Here is a 22,525-nt window from a genome sequence, read left to right as displayed (position 1 = left end):
CATTTGGGAGCTCCTCCCTGATCCTTCACCATTTGAGGAGCCCAATCAGGGAATTTTATTCATCATTTCCCACCTGTATGCTTTCTTGAACTTCATGGTCTCCAGAAAATCATCATTTTGCAAGATGTGATCAACTCTGAAACTCATACCTCTTCAGTACCTCATCCCTGGGGCTCCTCCTTCCCTCTGGTTGGAGTAGGTAGTAGGGAAAGACATTTGGGAACTTCTCCCTGATACTCCACTATGTAAGGAGAGCACCCAGGGAACTCTCCTCTTTTTTTTTTTTCACCTGGTAGCTTTCCTGGGCTTCATAGTCTCCAGAAAGTCATTATTCTTCAAGATGAAATCACCTCTGAAACTCTCACCTCCTGAGATCATTTCCCACCCCTGCTGCTCTGTTTCTGGGTAACTTCCCTCCTAAACCCTCCCATTTTTCAGTTTCATTTTGTTTTGTCTCCCCCATTAGATTGTGAGTTTTTAGAGGATAGGAACTACCTTATGCCTTTCTTTGTTTCCCAGTGCTGGCACATAGTAGGCTCTTAATAAATGTTTATTGACTCTGTTTCAAGGCAACCTTCCCATTTACCAGCTATTGCTAGTACTGCCCAAGGCCACCACAAGCTATTAAATATTCTGAAAATTTCTTCTCCTGGCATCAATTGCTTATATTTCAGTCCAGGGGACAGTGTTAACAGAGACAGAGGGTCTTAAGATAATTCCTTGTGACAGAGGGCCTTCATACAACCTTCATTCTCTCTGTATTCTGGACATTTTGAGCTTTGGAAGACAAATGGTGCTTGATCTGGGCCCTCTGGCTCTTTAATTTTTCCTTGAGACTGGCTAATGTCTTTTCTAGTTCTGTCACTTTCTGCCGCAGCTCTCTGTTGGCCCGGGACACTTCCACTGATCTGGAGTTGGCATCATCAAGGGCTTTCCTCAGCTGTAGGGCACAGATAAAACCATGAGAATACTTTCACATTCCATTTCAGTTATTTAAGTTTATATCAGTAACTTTACATCTTTTCTTTCACTTATATTCTTTTTAGCAGGAGAGTCGGATGCCTCATTGAGGTATGGAGATTTCTTTTAATGGTTAAAAACTCTATCAGTAGAGTACAAGATCTAAGAAGTCTTATGCCAAGAAAGGCTCCAAGAATGAGCCCAGTGACTTATAAGAGAGTCATCACTTGAGCTGACTACTGAGTGATGAGTTTTTAAATCATAGCAACTTTGGAAGACCATCTACTAAAATGTACAGGAGTTGTATAATCTGTGTTGGTAGAAGAAGTATGATCACAGATCACTGGAATACTGAAGCATTTAGTCTGACCCCCAGAAATTAGCCTAGAGTCCAACTCAAAAATCTTCCAGAGGTAAAGTTCTAAAGACAATTCAGCTGTGGTTTATAGTTTGAAAAGACATTCTCATGGTCCAGCACCAACAACTTATATTTAATTCTGGAGGAGAATGTTAAAAAGAGACTTGAGATAATGTCGTGTGGTTTAGATTACTGATATAACATTTATATTTGAATTCTGGGCATTATGGAAACTTTGGAAAATTTGAGTCTTCTAGCATTTTAATTTCTCCTTGTCACTAATTAATATTTTTTCTAGCTCTACTAGTTCTATTGAAGATTTCTATTGGCTCATACAAATTCCCAAACCAAAGGATCCTTTTCCCCTTGTTGAACAAAAGATAACAAAAAAGTGCATAGAACCCATATATTGCTTGGTATAATAGAGATAATTACTCCCTAACCCTTACACCAAAGTTTCAGTTCTGTACCAACATCAAAAGGACATCACCACTTGGATATCTCACCATCAAGTCAAAACTTAAGATTATCTAATGTAGGAAGGGATTGATCAAAGGAGTTCCTGATGATAATCAACCTGGTGAACTTAGAGGGTGGAAATCTTTGGGATTTTTGATTAGATTTCATGAAGACTATGGATATGCCCCTTCATATCTCCTGGAGAACGGGTTTCACTACTGGGGTCATCCAAAATTGGTTGGCCCTACTGTTTTGGGAAAAGCCACCCACTTGCACTGACCAATGAAATGGAGTTTATAGGCCCTTTCAGCCTATTCTTTTTGGAGAGATACTATGATCACATTAGGACCAAAAGTGGAACCTCTGAAGGCAGCCTTTGGGCAAAAGAACACAGTTGCTACAAGTGTTCATCTGCATGTCCTAGAAGAAGTTTTTGGACAATGTAAAATTCCAAGCCCAGGAAGCAACAGAGTAACTTGCCCAACCACGAGGCAGTTATGGAGAAGAGAACTTTGTGGTCAAGTCGTGAGAAATCCTGGGGGGTTTCCACCTGAGAACCCCCAAGACTGAGAGCCCAGAATGACCTTCTAATAAAAGAAGGGTGATTTCCTCAGCAGCAGCATCCCAGAATCTAACCTTTTTATGAGAGATGCTATGTTTCTTGGGTTGGACTTGTCTTGGGAACTCCCTTGTGAATGGGGTTTCAAGTTTAAAAGTTTGGGTATATGGCCTTCTACTGAAAGAAGGGGAACTTAAGAATAGCATATATAGCCCCTGGTAAAGAAAGAAGTAAAACTAGGACATGGAAAAGCAAAAGATTTAGATTTTGCCCTGCTAGTACTGTTAGTCACACTGTGTAGGTCTGATGGGAAAGGGATGATCTGTCAAGCAGTCCCAGGTGCAGTTCCCTTCCAGGGTAAGTCTAAGCCTTCTGAGTAGAACAATAAAGTTGGATATCTGTATAGGTTTCTCTGTGGGGGTGAAAATGGAATGGATTGGAATGCTGGAATGTTACCTGTCCAGCAACACCATGTTTTTCTGTTTGGAGGGTAATCTAACCCAGAAGGTACTGCTATTAATCTGAGGGACCCTGTAGGTACCTCTATGGAAAATAGAACTCACAGAAAAATAAGAAGGCAGTCCCACAGCAACATAAAATTCATTTTCCTTCTCAGGGGTGTTTAAACCATAGGGGAAAATTCTGAGCCTGAAGCTCTTGAAGACATTAGTGGAAAGTAGGAATCATAGGAAAAGGAGGAGAATTATGTTGATATGTTTTTGTATTTTCTAGGGGATAGAATGATATTTGATATCTGTGCATGTTAAAAGCATTTGTTAAATTGAGAACTAATAGAGTTGCTTGCCCTTGTGGACACTGAGACATGAGCCATATTCTGAGATTTCCCAAAGACTTTAGGGGAGGGCATACAAAGCAAAAAAGATAGTGTTATTTTTGATTTAATAAAAAATACATTAAACTGAAAAAAACATAGCATCATACCCACTTCTATCTGTCATCCTTTTTCCTCCTAAGGTTCAAAACCCTGAAATTAGTCTTCTTTGATTCTTCTTCCTCTTTTGCTCTATAAACCCATTTTAGTCATCAGTTTGGATAATTCCTCTACTGAAATGTCTTATCTCAACACTCTATTCTAATTCAGGTCCCAATTAACCTCATGGTTAGGTAATTCAGTACTTAAATAGTTTCCCTACCTACAGTCTTTCTTCATTGCTCTTCAGCCTACACAAGATTATCAGATTTTATTTCAATGAATCTGTAATCTCAATGACATTGATATCCCATCCAAAGTTTTAGATCATAACACATTTGGACCTTTTAGTTCTGTGTGATTTTTGACCATGTTTGGACAGAAATCTTCCATGTAGAATCTCAACATATTGGAGTACTTTTTCTAGATTTTAAAATATTCTCTTAGTACCAGTGAGTCCTTGGACTATTCATTTACTATCTTCTTCCCTCAATATACAATTAGCCTACATCCTCTTCTATTTAAACATTACTTAATGCCACTTATTGTACCCCAGCCATCATTGTGCTCAATGGAACTCAGTACAGTAGAATCACAGAATTTAAGAGTTAAAAGGGATTTTAAAGGCCACCGATCAACCCATATGTGAATAGAATTGCCATTATAAAAAACCTGAAAAATGATCTGACCTCTGCTTGAAAGACTTTTAAAGAAGGGAAACCTAGTATTTCTCTTTTTTTTTCTTTCAAATTCAACTTTATTTAATTTTCAGTTCTGAATTCTCTCCTTCCCAACTTTCTCCTTTTCTAACTATTGAGAAGGCAGGAAAAATAAAACCCATCACAAATATGTATAGTCAAAGAAAACAAATTCCTACATTAATCATGTCCAAAAAGAAAGAAAAGAAAATATGCTTCAATTTGTCCAGAATCCATCAGTTTTGTATGTGGAGGTGGTTAGCTTGAGTCCTTTCGAATTGTATTAGGTCATTGTGTTGAACAGAATTCCTAAGTCTTTCAAAGTTGTTTATCTTTGCAATATTATTGTTATTGTGTGAATTGTTCTCCTAGTTCACTTTATTTTGCATCAGTTCACACAAGTCTTCCCAGGTTTTTCTGAAATATCCCACTTCATAATTTCTTACAGTATAAAAACATTTCCTCACTTTTCACACATAATTTGTTCAGCCACTCTCCAACTCTTTGCCACCACAAAAAGAGCTGCTATAAATATTTTTTGTACAAATAAGTCCTTTTCCCTTTTTTTGGTTTCTATTTTTGTGGTATAGAAATAGTAGTAGTATCACTGCGTACCCAGTATCAAACTGTTTTGATGATTGTGACTTTGTTTTCAGTATACCTTGGGATCTGGTTTTGCCTTCCTACTTTTTTCACTAATTCTTGACCTTTTATTCCTCTAGACCAATTTGGTTACTATTTTTATAGCTCTTTTATAGTAATCCCTTGGTAGTTTGATTAGTTTATCATAAAATAAGTAAATTGATTTAGGAAGTATTGCAATTTTTATCATATTGACTCAGTCTACCCATAAGCAATGAATTCTTCTCCAATGACTTAGGTCTGCATTTGTATAGAAATATTTAAAATTAGGTTCATATAGTTCCTGTGTGTGTATTGGCAGCTAGACTCTCATGTATTTTATAGTGTCTGTAGTTACTTTAAATGAAATTTCTCTTTCTGTCACTTCCTGCTGAATATTGCTGGTACTACAGAAATGCTGATGATTTGTGTTTTAATGGCAGCCCATTCCACTTTTGGAGATTTGTAATAGGAAGATTTTTCTGACCCTCAGATGACATTGACCTCTTTGCAGCTTTCCCCCATTGCTTCTTCCTTCTGGAGCCCAACAGAACAAATTTAAATACTCCTCCAAATGACAGACCTTCAAATACTTGAAGACAGCTATTATTACTCTACCACCACCAACAATTTCCACCAAATCTTCTCTTTCCCAGGTTAAACATGCTCAGCTTATGCTCATATAACATAGACTCACCATCCTTTCCCAGCCTGACTGTACTCTTTTGAACCTTCTTTAGCTAATGTCCATCTTAAATTGTAGCACCTAGAATTGTGCATGATCTCTAGATGAGGCCTGATCAGGGCAGAATACAGTGAGACTATTATCTCCCTATTCATAAAAACTATGCCTTGAAGACCAAGATATAGTATTTCTTTGTTGTTGTTTTTTTTTGGTTGCTACATCACATTACTAACTTATATTGAGTTGTAGTTCACTAAATCCTTGAGATTTTTTTCAGAACAGCTGGCCTTCCTCATGTTATACTAAGAAGTTGATATTTTGCACCCAAGTGTTAAGACTTTTCATCTATTCCTACTGAATTTGATCTTATTAGATTTAGTGCAGTGCTCTAGTCTATCAAAATCTTTTGGATCTTGAACATAACAGTATGTTAGCTATCTAATGCAGCTTGGTGTTATCTGGCAATTTGAAGAGCATGTCACCTATACCTTTCATCAAATCATTTATAAAAAGTTTAGGCAGTACAGAGCCAAGCACAGATTCCTGGGGTACTCCATTGAAGACCTACTGGCATGATGACACTTGTTAATTAACAATCATTCTTGGAGTCTAGCCTTCCAGCCAGTTCTAACTATATTCAGTTGCATCTCTGTGGTGTATATTTCTCCATCTTCTCAAGAAGAACATGTAATATTTTACCAACGATATTTTACAAAAAGGTTTACTAAAATCTAACTGTATGCACCACATTTTCTTCACCTAAATTAGTGGAAAACAAAGAAAATGTGGTTAATCTGGAATGACCTATTTTTAATAAAGCCATGCCAATGTGTAATCATTTACATCACCTTCAAGTTTTATTTATCTCTTTAATGATTCATTGTTGAATTTTCTCAGGAAGTAAAGACAAGATCACTGGCCAATAGTTTGCAAACTGTTCTATTTTGTTTAATCAGAATTTTCCTTTCTTCAATTTTGTGGTATCTCTTCTGGTTTCCAGGATCTTTTAATTATCTCTGATAAGGGCTCAGTCATCAAGCAGTCTTTTTTAGCCCCCTCCAACAATGAAGTATGTCTGCAATAGGTGACTTGAATTCATCAAGATGTTCTCTTACTATCTTCTGACTTGTCTTGGGCATTGACTCTCTGTTAGTAATTTCTCTTCTATCATTTCTAGTGCAGAAGCCAACCTTTTCCTCAGCAGAGAAAACAGAAGCAAAGTTAAGAACCAAGTGGTTCCACTTTCTCTTTTTTGTCTGTTACCACAGATTCCTCCACTCTTATCTCTTCTTTGATCCTTTTTCCCCCCTTACTGTAGCTTAAAGTTCACTCTTAGTTTCGATACTCTGGACACTTATTTTTACAGGACCATGTTATGCCCTTAGAGTCCTTTATACATTACTCCTTAAAAGCATCTGTCTCTTCAGACAAATCCCAGTTTCACTTCTCAATAGAAGGGATTTTCATTCTTGAGCATGTTCTCTACCTCTTGGACTAACTTTCCCTGTATCATTTTAGTCCATTATTATCTTACCTATATTTCCTTTGATCCATTTGAAATCTGCTTTACCAAAATCTAGCCTGAATGTCATAACATGCCAGGATTTCCTCTACTTCTCTATCACAAACTCCGGGAGAGAGTTGTCACTTCTACCCCAACAATGAGAATTGGATCCAGGATAGAATTTCCCCTTGTTGGTTCCTTTTCCTTTTGAAGGATGAAATTAATATTACAGCAGATCAAGAAGTTATCTGGTCTGTGTGTGTGTGTGTGTGTGTGTGTGTGTATGTGTATGTGTGTGTGAGAGAGAGAGAAAGAGAGGAGAGAGAGAGAGAGAGAGGGAAAGAGAGAGAGAGTGCGAGAGAGAGCATGTGTTTATGTGTGTGCTATGGAAGATGTCTGGATATTTGAAATCCCCCATTAGTACCATATGATACCTCTATGCCAATTTTGTGACGTTTTTCAAAGTGAATCTATTTCTTCTTTCAGTATAGGTGATCCAAATGACATCACTTCTGTTTTTTCCTTTCTTTGACCTTAACTCAAAGACTCTCCATTAAGCCTTTCTTCTCTAGTCCCTTGATTCCTTCACCTGAATATACTTTCTTAATATATATAATGTTGCTCTTTCTGCTTTGACCTATCATGTTTCTTTCGAATAAAATATATCTATCCAGAGCACAATCCAATCATGGGTTATATTGCCCCAAGTTTCAGTGATATATGAGGTCAAATTTACTAGGACCTCTAGTCCTTGTATGTTGTCTAAACTTTAAGTATCTCTATGCAGATATTTGAAATCAGTGACTTTACTAATGATAAGTTTTTGGGATTTTGTTTCCTGTGAACTTTTGGTATTTCAACTGCTTTTCTTCTTTTTTCATTGTGCCTACTTTATAGTATGTAGTTTGGGGGATATCCATACTGTAAAGTAGGCACAATGAAAAAAGAAGAAAAGCATATATATAAGCAGTCTTGTCCTTTTCCCTATCATTTTTAGTTTAAAGCCTTTTTTTCATTGGACTTGCAAGGCACCTAACAAATATAATCTGACCAGCCGCTATCTCTGGAGATGAATCTGTTATTTCTATATTTTAAGTCAGGGTCCATAAGTCCAAATCCTTTTCTCAGACACTGCATTCTTAGCCAGCTGTTCACTTCCCAAATTAGTTTTTCTTTCTATATTCTCTCCAACAATGACAACACAATTTGCACTCCTACATTCTTCAGTTCCTTGCCCAAGATTTCATCATTGGTAAAGCAATGTACTAGGTGGCAGGATAATATCTGAGGTTAATATTAGCATTAACGTATCATGTCTAATTATGCCCACCATGAATCTTTCCATTGTCCTTTGGATCTCTCAAAATGTTCGTTTTTGTGCAAGTGCAATAGTCCATTATTTGTAGCCATATAGCATTGCCAGAATCTCTATGCAATTTTCCAAATACAATCAAACCCATCTGCTTTCTCCTATTTAATTCTTGGCCCAGCTTATAAGCAATTTTGCCCAGCACACACACACACACACACACACACACATGCACGCACACACACACACACACACATATGAAGTTGAACTAACTCAAAGGGCTGCCCATTTAGTTGCATGTCATAATTCAGACAACTGGCATTTTTTTATTTTGTCTTTCTTTGTGGCTTGTTAGGTCAATCTATTTTTAGCAGTTGTGGATCTAATTGAGGAGTACCATTATAATTTTGGATTAATGCATTTAGCACAATGGCAAATAAAAACATTTACCTTACTTTGAATCTTTTCATCACTTTATTACTTTTCTAAGCAAGTCCTTTAGAATTTTGCTTTTTAAGAGTCCCTTTGATGTATTCAATTAATCAGTAAGTATTGAATCAGAACTTACTATGTTAATTTTAAAACAAAAAGAAAATTTCAAAAAGGGTCTTGTCCTCAACAGCCCTAGAAACTGCTTGACTGATGACCAGAAATGTAACAATTGCTCTAGACCAAATTGATAAAGGTAGACTCCAGAAGCATTGACTGGTTGGAGTGTGAAGGGGGAAATTGTTGCACATAAATTAAGTGCTTGATAAATGCTGGTTTAATTAAACTAATTAGAAAGGTAATTTCCTATATGTAAACAGAAAGTCTTGTTATTTATCATGCTTGATAACCAATGGAATAGGAAAAATGTTTGCATATTGGTAGTTCTTTATTAGCATTAGGCATATTCACTTGTTTTCTTTAGTGTAGTACCTACTGCCATCTTATGAGCAACAGTGAGTTTGCTTACCACATCTGGTCTGCCTGGAAAAGAAGACTAGAGTAGTGAAAAGATGGGAAGCTAAAGAAACTACTAGATTCAAAACTCTTCAGCTTGTCTCTTTTTGAAGGATTCATGGGGAGGGAAGGAGAAAGAAGGGAAAGAGACAGACAGAGTGACAACAGTTTTTCATAATCTCACATACCTCATTTGTTTCCCGTTGTGCAGCTTTCCTGGCAGTCTCTCTTTCAGAATGAAACTGTTTTCTCAAAGAATCTATATGTTCAGCATTCATCTCAGCTTGCATTTTGGATTCCTCAGCTACCTGTTCCCTATTTATTTTGAATGGAGGAAGGATTATGAATCATATTTAGAAATTAATCTTAGTTAAGTTTATAAAAGGAAACTTCATATAAAAGTGAACAATACCTACTTTCAGAAAGATTATGGGAACAGAATTCCAACTCTAAAACAAATACAAAAATCAAAGAATCTCAGAAGTAGAGGGGAGCTTAAAGGTCACTTACCCCATGCCCCTAACGACTCTCCCCCAAGTGGTCATGTAGTTTCCACTTGAAAGTCTCCAGTGATGGGGACCCCAGTCTTTTCTGAGGCAGCCTATTCTAGTTCATGATTCTTTAATTTTAGGAATTTTCTCCTTATATCAGACTCTGTGACACTTCTCCCTATTCCAGTTCTGCCCTTTGGGCCCAAGAAGAACACATCTAATCCCTCTTCCAAATGACAACACTTCTAAAATGAATCTGTGAAAGGGAAGAAGACTGGAAGATGGGAAGGGGCTAGTTTAGGAAGGGCTCTAAATGACAGAAAGAGTATTTTGCATTTGATCCTGGAGGTTGAGTGGGATAGACTTAGTGAAGACTCCTCAGATTGTAATTCTTCTCCCAGGGGTGAGGTAAGGCCTAAAGGCTCAAGGTTACAATATTTTTAGAATAGAATAGTTCCATATAAGGATATAAAACTGTGTAGTGTATTAGGGTCTCAATGATTGGACAAAACTTACGTAATTCCTCGATGTCTTCATTTCAAAATGGATTGGTTAGATTTCGTGTCTAGAATGTAAGACCATATTCTCAGCTAATGAGGATAATGGTCAGTGGGGGGAGGAGGGACTTGCGTTAGGGTCTATATAAATCACTGTCCTGTTCTTTGTCTTCGGCTTTCTTACTCCTACAGGTGAGCCCTGCTTCTCGAGAATCGAATAAATCACTTTTCTGTCATCACTTTGAGAGGCCTCTGAGTAATTGATTTATGTAGGGACCTGAGCCATCCCACACAGTTTGGGGGCTTCGCCCAGGATCTGTGACCTTTCTGAGAGATGGCTGACAGCTCAGTTCAAAGACTGGGCGCCCGTGGGGAGATTTCCCTATCGTCCTTGAAAAGGGCTGCTGGGCCTCCCTCTCTGCAAGGTAACGACCCGAAGCAGAGGAACTCAGTGAAGACAGAAAAGAATAGAGATAGGGACTCCAAAGACTCCGAAGCTGTGAAGTGTGTAAAAATGCCAACTGGTTGGTGTTGAAGTTTGCAGTCAGGCAACTTGTACGCATATATGACCCAGCGGTAAGCGCGGGGTGGGGCCTGGGGGTCAATTCGTTGAGTCTTAGATAGATTCAGGGAGAAGGTGACGACTCCCAACCAAATTAGTGGACTGCGGGACCCCAGGGTGAAGGGCCCCCCAAAAAACGTTTGCTGGGTGACTGCTGGTGACGGGCGACCCTCACCTGAGAGCTGGCAAGAGAAGCTAGCAAGGGAGCTAGCATAATTCGTTGAGTCTCAGACTCGGAGGTGTTGGTGACAACCCTAGACCAAAATGAGACAAAAGTGGTCCAAGAATAGAGCTTTGGAGTGGAGTCAGGAAGAAATACCGGTAAATAGTCCCTTGGGAAACCGATTACAAAATTGGCATGAATTACCAAAATTATAGAGAAAAGAATGTAGAAGATGATTAAGTATTGTTGTTTCATATGGGGTGAAAAGACATTGGAGGAGGAGGCACAATCTGGCCCAAATATGGTTCCTCCGAGGATTGGGTTTGCCAAAAATTTAAACCTATATGTACTATTCTATTCTGTTAAATGTTTTGTCTGTATATGTTGTGTTGGTATTTCTGTGTGAATGAAAGTCTGTGTGTCTCTGTTTTTATCTGATAAGGTTGTAAATTTAGCCAGCCAGCCAGCCAGCAGGAGCAGAAAGGCTGAGCTGAACTGTCCTTGAAATTCCTGTTACTCCCTTTCTTCAACCCCTCCAAATTAGTTTCAGAGGGGCGGAGGGACAAGGAGGGAGAGAAAGGAAAAAAAAAAAATTCTTTCTCCCTCAGACCTAAGAGGCATGCTAGCAACCAATTAACCATTTCCTGCCTCACCCAAAAGAAGAAATTTTAGTGTAATGGGAAATAACAGAAAGTTAAGTGAATTCATTCTGGTTGTATTTGGAATTGTGAATAGGTGAAATATGTCATTCTTAATTTAATGTTTCAGATAGGTTAGAATTTATTAAAGTTTGGTGGAAGTAAGCAGAAGATTAGAAAGTAAAAAATCTCAAGCAAGCAACTTAGAGCTGAGAGTTTTGGATTTAGGTTTAATTAGATCAATATATTTGATGCCAGACAATGTATTTAAAGTAAAAAGATAATAGGTTTAGGTTTTTCTTTTTCTTTACAGAGTGGGAGGGCCAGAAAGGGGTGGCCTTGGGAATCCTGGCACAAATAAGAGGAGGGCAGAGACACCCAGGAGCATTTCTGCCAAAAATGTTAGATCCATTAACAAAAGGATAGGTATTTGTTAGATGCAACATTAATCTAATGTAACTGTTACACGATTTTAAATTTTGTAATTTATTACATATAGATTGGGGTTTTAAAAAGATGTAATAGAAATTTGATAATTTGAAACTTACATTTGGTTATAAAAAAAAGAGCTGAATAGGTTAATGGCTTCTTTTAAGTTTTAAGTGAACTTAAATAAGTTTAAATTTTTAGGTAATCTATCTAAATATTGTATTAGAAATTGCATTGTTAAGTTAATTAATGAATTGGTCAAAAAGAGCTGTTATGAATTTTTTTTATAAGAGTTTCCTTGTTGTAGCATTCTTATTAAGAAAATGAGAACGCTTTAAAAATGTACATGTATATATATATATAGGTGTGATTTTCAAGCCTGTTTCATCTGAGCAGGTATTATGTTAAAAGTTTATTTCTGTTGTTGAAAAGGAAATTTTAGCTAAAATTGTTTTTGCCATGAATCAAGCATTTACTCTAAAGTTATTTTTGTAAAAGAAAGTTTATGGGCAAATGTGAAAAGGCTTTGGGTTTAGGTCTTTTCTTGTGATTTCTGTCAATTAGTTTCAAGGGGATTGTGATAAATTGCAAACTGTACATAAGAGAGGAAATATTTGTTGTATTAAGAAATACTTTGTAAAATCTTTCGTATGGGTTTTTGGAAGGCCTACCTATCCAATTTGTATTTGTAAGTTGCAAAAGTGGGAAGAATTTAGTTTCTCTAATAGGATATGAAAATGCAATTGGTGTCATCTGAAATTTATTGTTTGGGTTCATAGCTAAAACAATTTGTTATCACTTATGAAAATTATGTTTGCCATTTGTAATTCTAATGCTAAAACCTAAAGCTGGTACACTGTGTGTATATATGGGGAAAGAAGCAGTCCTCAGGCTAGTAACAAGTACAGCCCCAGCAGCTGAGGAGATTGTATATAGAACTTGCTTTGGTGAGAATTTGAAAATGTACAAGAAATGATCTTCAGTGATTGGCTCTTTAGGGCAAATTTAAGATCGAAGATGTAAGATAAAATCCCTGGGAACAATCTTTCTAAATCTAATGGGAATAAGTAGATATTGTATCATTGTTACATAGAACAAGACTGGGATTCAAAATTAATTGTAATTGTATTTTATTTACAGGGGGATTCAAGGAAAGGAATCCCTTACAAAACAAAAAGGGGGGAGGGGCCCAGGTGGTCTGGGAGCTCCAGGAATGGTCTTGATGGGAGTGGCCAGTAAACTGGAGATTTGGACTGATAGAATTAAGAGTGGGAAGTAGAACAGACTTGGGCATAGTGATAGAGTGGATCTTAGGAGAGCCGGTTCATGTGGAAAAAAAAAACAAAAACCAAGGAGTTTTTAAGGTGAAGTTTTCCAGGGCCTTTAGACAAATGAGACTAAAACTCTTTTGGGGTAATGGACAAAGGTCCCAACTTGGAATAAGATCTTTACAGGTTACAAAATGATGTAAAAGCAATTAGTATTAAAACAATTGACTGAATTAATTACTGAGACTAAATCAGAGGCATCTTCAGTTTGGGGAAAGAATTTCAGTCTAATTTTCTTAGAGGTAGGTAGCCTCTGGTAATATTTGGCATTGAAAGTTAAATGATTGTTTTGATTTTAATTCATTACATGAACATAAAAATTCAAGTTAATGTCTGAACTTATCACATGTGTAGCTCATTCTTTTAGATTGAGCAGGGTTAGAAAGGGATAAAGTAGTTTGGGAAACAGATATAAATCTATTAGAGCAATGACTTATGATTGTTATTCAATCAGGAACTAGAACATGTATAGAAAGGCATGTAGGCTACTTAAGACCTGCTTCAAAAGATGTTCCTTGGCCAATGTGAAATTAGTCATGTCTGAAACTGATTATTGGAGCTTGCTATTTTAAGATTTTTGTGGGACTATTAACTAACTGTTCTTCTGAGTCTAACTCCAGGTGTGGATAGCAAGAGAGGTGGTCTGAGCCACTGATCCATGATGCCAGTAAGCCTGTGAGAGGCTGGTATGAACTGCAAAAAGGTGATCTCATGGGAAGGTCGGGAGAGCGACTGTTCAGTCTGGGCTGAGGTAGGATTCTCCTGACTCAATTTCCCCACTGACACCTGGTAGACTTTAAGCCTGGCTGAATGCCAGTTGACAATCTACTCCTGCCTGGAACTGACATGAAGTAAGGGAGATGTTGTTTCCCTCCAGTGTCCCTACTCTTAGTGGCAAATTCCTAAAATCAGAAGTTTTGTAAGTAATAATACCAGATCTGTTGAATAATAGATTGTTGGTAGGGGAACATCTGAGGTTAAGTCTAAAACTGAGCTAAGAGGTTTAGGACTTTAGACCAACAACAATAAGTTAGGGTCCTCTAATTCTTAGTAATAGTGTGGAGATGATTAGGTCAAGGGCTTGTGAGACTAGCATGCACAGTTATTATTTTGTCTTAGTTGGTTAATGTTAAATGAAAAATGGTTTGTGGACTATATTGTAAATGCTTTAAAAGAAGCATCACATGATCAGAAGTTGGAATTGTTTTATGATGTGATATGCACTGTGTTAAAAATGATTATTTCTTGTATTTATATAAGTACTGGAGCCTGGTATTGACTCCTTAGTGAAATCTCATCTTCCTAATGAGGGAATGAATAATGACTTACTGTGAAATGTAGAAGCTGCATTTTAATGTGAATTTTCTTTTCTTTTAAAAAAAATGACAATTTGTCAAAGTTTCAATTGTGATTTTTGCAAGAGTGATAGGAATGGTAATCTAAGATGGTATTAAGTTCAGTTTTGTAGGAGAGTGGACATCTGGATTTCTACAAGAAGATGAAGAGAAGAAGATGCTGAGATGCTGTGCTGAAGACTGTTTGAAGGAGCATCCAGATCAGAAAACTGCATAAGATGATATTTTTCCCCAGACTGCTGTATGAGATGGAACCTCTAAATGGACAGTTCATTAATTTAAATCTCTGTTATCTGTACTTATGACAACGGGACTGCCCCCTGTAATTTGCTAATGTGTCAGTCAACTTTTCTTCCTTCCCATATTCATAAAAAAAAAAAGGAAGACAGATGAAGGGAAGGATTCATAAGGGAAAGAATGTGAAGAGGTATTTATTGATTGGATTTAGGTATGGAAAAAGGAATAAATAAGAGGAGGGGAGGAATATGGGTAAGATTGAACCTTGAACTATCTATTCCCCCATCCCAATTCAGAAAATGTTTAGCATGATTGGGAAGCCAGTAGACAAAGTTATGGAAGGTTATTGCATTTAAAAATTTTAAAGTTGTTTACTTTCATTTATAATTATTGCTATTAGTTATTAAACTCTCAAGCTTCATGCTTGGAGACACACTTTGTCAGTATTTAAAAGCTCCATTTGAAGCGTGTGTGAGAACACACAGAATTTGGAAAGGGATAGCCAATGAGGTATATATATATATATATTCATTATAAGTTTTGTTATTTGGGGAACTATACTAGGATTATTATTGTTTGTTCTTAACAGGATTCTCTGTTCAGCAATTGTCCTAAGCCATTAATCACAATATCTAAACAGGACTCTTCTATTAAGACTGTGTGGACTTGACAAACCGTGGGAACAATGCAACCAAAATGTAATACCCTGGGAATGTCCCTTTTAGGCATGATCCTGTTCCCACTGCTGGGACACCAGGCCCCAGTTATCAACCCCACTCTTGAAAATAGTTTCCCGGCCCTAATTCAGACCATTGTGGACACCTTTGAGGTATCCGACTGTTGGATTTGTGGGAGGACCTCAGCAGTTAAGCCAATGGCCATGGGTAGCAGTACCGCTGAGTCCAGTATGGATTTTAAGTAATAGATCTGTAGTACATGACAGAACAAGATTCTGGACAAGCCAAGAGAAACACCAATGGTCTTTGTCTGAATCAGTTCCAGATGAACATTGTTTAAACCAAACAGGACCTGAATTGCAGGAGACATGGCTGGGAGAAAGTAATTGTAAATGGACATTCACACAAAGGCCAGAAACACTGGCTCATACTGATTGTGCCCAGTATGCAAACAGATGGGATCAGAACGGTATTACCTGTTCAGATGGTAGGGTGATTCCCTGTACCCATTCATTTTTCCCACCCTCTTCATATGAAGAGAGAGAACAAAAGGGGAATATCACAGAGGTTGTAGGTATAAGTTTTACAACCCCTCTGATCCCAGAAAACCATGTGAAGGGTGTCATGACCATGACTATCTGTGGAGATATATATATATATATATGAATAGTATTAAGAATAACACAGAATATAAAGAATGGGTATGGAAGTGGGAGAATGGAACACATAGGATGATGTTTGATACTTTCTGGAGTGTAATCAATAGAACTGGGGAGAATTATCAACATTGTATATGGAAGAGGAAGCAACAACTATGGAAGGGTAAGTCAGAGATCATGAAAGGGGCACCATTAGGCCCGGATGATGTGAAGTACTTTCCGGCTGTGGATTATAGAGTAAGACTGTTTCTAGAGGAAAATCCTGCTATGAGAGGGCACTATTGGATATGTGGACAGACAGCCTATACTCACCTTCCGCTAAACTGGAGAGGTGTTTGTTACATTGGATTGGTGAGACCTAAATTCTTTTTCTTGCCTGAATCAGGGAAACAGCATCTAGGGGTCCTTCTATATGATGATCTAGCAAAAAGAAAGAGGAACATCGACACCTCCCTCACTCAGACTGGAAATGCAAATGGGTGGGGTGATACTTGGCCTCCTGAGAGGATAATCAGAGAGTATGGCCTACAACTTGGGCTCAAGATGGGAGCTGGGGTTATAGAACCCCTATATATCTATTAAACAGACTAATCAGACTCCAAGCAGTAGTTGAAATTATAACCAATCAAGCAGCAAAGGCTTTGGACTTATTGGCTGATCAAGCCACACAAACTAGGGAAGCAGTACTGCAACATAGATTATTTACTTGCAGAAGAAGGAGGAGTTTGTGGGAAACTCAGTTTATCTACATGTTGCTTAAAAATTGATGATAATGGAAGGATAGTGAAAGAGATCACCAAGAATATCAGGAAAGTTGCTCATGTTCCCACACAAACTTGGGGCTCCACTTTCAATACATCCTGGTGGTCCTGGTTTGAGGGGAGCTGGTGGAAGAGGTTACTGTGGTTTGGCCTTATAGCAATTAGTGGCATTGTATTACTTCCTATTTGTTTATCTTGTTTGATTTCACTAATTACTAAAATAGTTAGAAATTCTTTACTAAAACTTGCTGGAGTAGGAGAAAGGACTGAAGGAGCCATTCGACTGATGATATTAAAGAAGGAAGGTTGGGCACCTGTGGAGACAAGAGACAGGAATGATCCTGATTGGGATGAGGAGATTAATAGACAGTGTGAGATCATGTTACAGAACTTTGGTTGAAACATCCGTGAGAAGTCTTCAGGTTGATAAATAAGAGGAGGGATTGAGTGGGATAGACTTAGTGAAGACTCCTCAGATTGTAATTTTTCTCCCAGGGGTGAGGTAAGGCCTAAAGGCTCAAGGTTACAATATTTTTAGGATAGAATAGTTCCATATAAGGATATAAAACTGTGTAGTGTATTAGGGTCTCAATGATTGGACAAAACTTACATAATTCCTCGATGTCTTCATTTCAAAAGGGATTGGTTAGATTTCGTGTCTAGAATGTAAGACCATATTCTCAGCTAATGAGGATAATGGTCAGTGGCGGGGGAGGGACTTGCATTAGGGTCTATATAAATCACTGCCCCTTTCTTTGTCTTCGGCTTTCCTACTCCTACAGGTGAGCCCTGCTTCTCAAGAATCGAATAAATCACTTTTCTGTCATCACTTTGAGAGGCCTCTGAGTAGTTGATTTATGTAGGGACCTGAGCCATCCCACACAAGGTCATACTTTGAGCCCCTTGAGTTTATTGAGAGGGGTTTGTGTGACATGATCAGACCTTCACTTTAGAAAAAAACACTTGAATGGATGACTAGAGGAAGGGGAGAATGAAGAATGGAGTACGGGAAGACTTGAGGCAGGTAGACCCACTAGCAACTTCTTGTATTAAATTAAGGGATGAAGTGAGGAGGGCCTGTTCTAGAGTAGCGGCAATGTCAGAGGAAAAAAGGGATGTTATTTGAGAGATGTCGTAAAGATGAAATAAACAGTCTTTGGCAACAAATTGGATTGGGGGGGGGCGGTCAAGGATAGTGAAGAGTCAAGGATGACACCTAGGTCGTAAGTCTCAGGGACTGGATGGTGTTGTCCTCTATAGTAATAGGGAAGATGGACAGGAGGAAGATTTAGGGAGAAAAATAATGAGTCCTGTTTTAGACAGTGAGTTTAAGATATCTGCTAGATAATCAACTAAAAGGCAGTTGGAAATACAACACTGGAAGTCAGCAGAGAATATGGAGGTGGGATTGGTAGATCTGGGAGATGGTAATTAAATCCATCTAATGAGATCATCAAGTGAAGTAATATAGAGGGAGAAGAAAGAGGGCCCATTACCAATCCCTTAAGGACACCGATTAGGTAAAGAAGACTGGGATTTCACCTTTTTCCTATAAATATTCCCACCAAATGCTCTTCAATGATACATTTTGCTGTTTGGTGGTCTTTCCTCTCATCACAATGGCTATGATTTATGTGACCTCCCAAATTTTGTTTCTCTTTGCTTTTTCTTCTTTCCTTTCTCCCCAAGTCTTTTTCTCTTCCTTTTGTTCTCTTAGTATGTGTCTCTACTTCTCTCCTCGTAGGGGCAAGCTTAAGTATACGTCTGCCCTAAAAAAGCTCCCTTACCTGCTGGCTAATTCCTGAAATTCTACATTATAACTTGAGGCACCTAGTTGGTGCAGTGGATAGAGCACCAGTTCAGGAGTCAGGAGGACCTGAGTTCAAATCTCACCTCAGACACCTGACAGTCACTAGCTGTGTGATTTTGGGCAAGTCACTTAACCCCAATTGCCTCATCCTGGGTCATCTCCAGTCATCCTGATGAATATCTGGTCACTGGATTCAGATGGCTCTGGAGGAGAAGTGAGGCTGGTAACCTGCACAGTCCTCCCTCACTCAAAAACAAAGTCAAGTGCAAGTCATGTCATTATTTCTCTGATGGCATGGTCTTCTTCGGTAATGAAGGGCGAACACACACATATGTTATAGCTTAAGTCAAACATTCTTAGGGTTGGAATAAAATTCAAAGTCCACCTAGTCCAAATGATGTCTGAAGAAGAATCCCCTCCACAATTTTTCCTAACAAGTGGCTATCCAGTCTTTGTTTGAAGACCACAAGTGAAGGGGAGATCACTACTTCAAAAAACTTTCATTTTACTTTTTTTCTTTTACAAAGTTTTTTCTTGTATCATGCGTAAGTCCCCTTTGTAGCAGCTTCCAATCATTACTTCTACTTTTGCCCTCTGGGGTCAATCACAAGCCTAACTCTTTTTCCCCACCTCCACCACTTTCCAACTACTAGAAGACAGCTACCATGTTTCCCCTAAGGCCTATGTTTTCCATTCCAACTACTGTGTCGTTTACTGTTCTGCATGTGGTATGGTCTGGGTCACCGTTGTCTGGATGCACTCCAGGGTGTAATTCCTAAAGAATTGCACCCAGAAATGTACATAGAACACCAAAATTCTATGAAGATTGCCTCTTTTGAAAATTTAAAAATCATGCACCAGAAAAATTAAACACAAACTTAGCCATACACATTTTATGGCACAATAACATGTCATAAAATTCACATACCACAATTTGTTCAACCATTCCCCAACTGATGATACACATTTTAAGTTCTTGGCTACAAAAAATTACTTCTATAAATATTTTTGTACATATAGGTGCTTCTATTTTTCCTTTGATATCTTTAGGGTATATGTCTAATAGCTGTATCACCAGAAGAAAGTTATAATTTAACAGCTTTTTGGGTATAGTTCAAAAACGTTTTCCAGAATGGAAATGAACTGACTGGACAGGGAATTAGCTCCACTAATAGCTCATTAATTTGTTTGTCCTTCCTCAGTCCCCCCAACACTTGTCATCTTCTTTGTCATCTTGGGAATCTCAGAGTTGTTTTAATTTGCATTTCTCTTATTATTAGTGATTTGAAACATTTTTTAAAATGGTTTGATAATAACTTATATTTTTTTCCCCTTGAGAACTGTTAGAACTGTACCCTTTAGTGAATGCAAAAATTCTATTCCCTGTTTTCTCATTGCTCTACTACAGTTTATTATATTGAACTTAAACTGCATAAAAATTTTCAGATTTTTTCCAGATGAACTATTGTCTAGACATGTTTCCCCAGTCTTGTATTTGTAAAATTGATTTTATGAACCCAAGTATGGGATTTTACATTTACACTTATTAAATTTAATCTTATAAATTCAACTCATTATTCTACTTGTCCAGATATTTGAAGGTTGTTTCTTTCGCCTAAAAGCTTTGAATTATCTGAAAATTTGACAAGCACGCCATTTATATCTTAATTTATATCATGGATGAAAAGTGTTGAAAAATACAAGGTTAAACATTGATCACTTGGTCACTATTAGAGAGACCTTCCTCAAATTAATATTAATCTATTAATGAATTTTCTAGGGAAAAGTAATTTAATCAGTTCTAGTCCATCTAACTATATTATTTTTTAGCTATATTTGATCACAAGGATACCATGAGAGACTTTATCAAATGATATGCTGAAATTTAGATATACTACTATGCCTAAAACATTCCTTTGATTTACTAATCTAATGATCCTATCAAAAAAAGGAAAGGAAAGGTAACAAGTATTTATTAAGCTTACTATATACCTGGTATTGTGCTAAGTGCTAGAGATATAAATACAAGAAAAAAGAAAGACAGAAGCTCTGACCTTAATGGGGGAGCTGAATAGCAGGGGTGTGGGGGAGCTAAGGAGATGAGGTCCCTCTACAAGGGCATGTTGTAGAGGTCAGAAGCAAAGCAGACAGGGAAATGAAGACTGTCCAGTTTGGGTCTCTTCTCAAAATGGAAGCTGTGAGAGAATTTCACCAGTGCAAGAAGGGGGACGGCATGATGGAAGGATGTTCAAGGTAGAAAAGGTCACAGGGATTGTGGACGTTCCAGGATGAGGAGACCTTAGGCTCTGAGGCATGGTGTCAAAGTCCATAAAACCAGAGGCAAAGCTGGGAAGAAAAATTATGTTATTTTGCCATATCCTGTTCTAAATGAAGCCATGCTGCCTTTTAATGATCACTGCTTTCCTAATGGCCAACTGCTCCCTCAAACAAACAAACAAAACCACTCATGCATTCCTTAAAAATACTGAAGAAATTTAGAAAGAATTATAATCAAGTGCACCGATCTACAGTCTATATTATCTTCCCTCTTCAATTTTTGAAAATAAAATTAAAATTTTTTTGTCTTCAGTCCTGTGGCTATCCTCATACTCTAAAAGTGCTCAAAGATCATGGACAGTGACTTAGCCATCTTAGCTATCAGTTCTCTTAGTGCTCAGAGGTGTAGTGCGTGGGGGCCTGTTGGTCTGAAGTCTTTGAGGGCATTTAGATGTTCTCTTATCATCTCACTCATCTTGTATTTCTATTTTCTGTTAACCATTTCTCTTTTCTGATCATACTCTGTCAGGCAATAGATTGCTCTCCTTAGCCAAAAAGACAAACAAAAAAAAAGCTCAATGATTCTGTTTCTTCTTAGTTGTTGGCTATTGTCCCAGCCATCAGGAACATGATCCTTTCTCTTCTTTGACCTTCCTTATGTGCCCCAAATAGATTTTTTTTAATTTAATTTTTTCTCAATTACATGTAAAAACTATCTTTAACATTATTTAAAATTTTTGAATTCTAGACTCTCTCCCTCCCTCCCATCCTTACCCCCTTCTCAGAAAGGCAAGCAACTTATTATAGATAATACATGCCCAGTCATGCAAAACATATTCCATATTAGCCATGTTGCAAAAGAAAACAAAGAAAAACCTCCAAGGAAAATGAAGTAACAAAAGATGCTTCAATCTTCATTTGGATTTTGTCAGTTCTTTTTCTGGAGGTTAATGACATTTTCCATCATAAGTCCTTTGGAACTGTTTTGGATCATTATATTTCAAAGAACAGTTAAATCATTCACAGTTGATCATCTTTACAATATTTCTGCTACTGTGTATTGATTCTGGTCCCTTAATTTCTCATTAATTCATGTAAGTCTTCTCAGGTTTTTCTGAGAGCATCTTGATCTTCATTTCTTATTAGTATTTCATCACAATCATATACCACAACTTGTTCAGTCACTTCCCGAATTGATGGGCATCCCTTAAATTTCCAGTTCTTTGCTGCCACAAAAAGAGCTGTAAATATTTTTTGTATAAGTAGGCCTTTTTCCTTTTTCTTTGATCTCTTTGAGATACAGACCTAGTAGTGGTAATGTTGGGTCAAAGCCTATGTACAGCTAAATAGTCCCATAGGCATAGTTTCAAATTGTTCTCCAGAATGGATGGATCAGATCATAATTCCATCAACAATGCACTGGTGTCCCAATTTTTCCACATTCTCTCCAACATTTGTCATTTAAATTTTCTGTCATATTAACCAATCTGATAGGTGTGAAGTGGTACCTCAGAATTGTTTTAATGAGTATTTCTTTAATTAATAGTGATTTAGAGCATTTTCCCACATGATTATTGATAGCTTTGATTTCTTCTGAAAAATGCCTGTTTTT

The 22,525-nt window shown here is 37.5% G+C and overlaps 1 protein-coding gene across 20 annotated transcripts in view; it reads right to left on the bottom strand.

Annotated features, from left to right (window-relative positions):
- Positions 1 to 22,525, bottom strand: part of CCDC150 (coiled-coil domain containing 150) — a 150,476-nt gene that overhangs the window by 11,298 nt on the left and 116,653 nt on the right. For all 20 annotated transcript variants that reach the window (XM_072612744.1, XM_072612747.1, XM_072612740.1 and 17 more), the window contains 2 exons: positions 9,218 to 9,344; positions 746 to 940 (listed from right to left, as the gene is read on the bottom strand). In XM_072612744.1, coding sequence (XP_072468845.1) covers positions 746 to 940; positions 9,218 to 9,344 — 322 coding nt within the window. The remainder of the gene's footprint in view (positions 1 to 745; positions 941 to 9,217; positions 9,345 to 22,525) is intronic.

The sequence above is a fragment of the Notamacropus eugenii genome, chromosome 5, assembly GCF_028372415.1.
Source record: "Notamacropus eugenii isolate mMacEug1 chromosome 5, mMacEug1.pri_v2, whole genome shotgun sequence".
In the NCBI taxonomy this organism is placed as follows: domain Eukaryota; kingdom Metazoa; phylum Chordata; class Mammalia; order Diprotodontia; family Macropodidae; genus Notamacropus; species Notamacropus eugenii.
The sequence above is the reverse complement of the archived record's forward strand: the minus strand, read 5'-3'. Positions and strand labels throughout refer to the sequence as shown.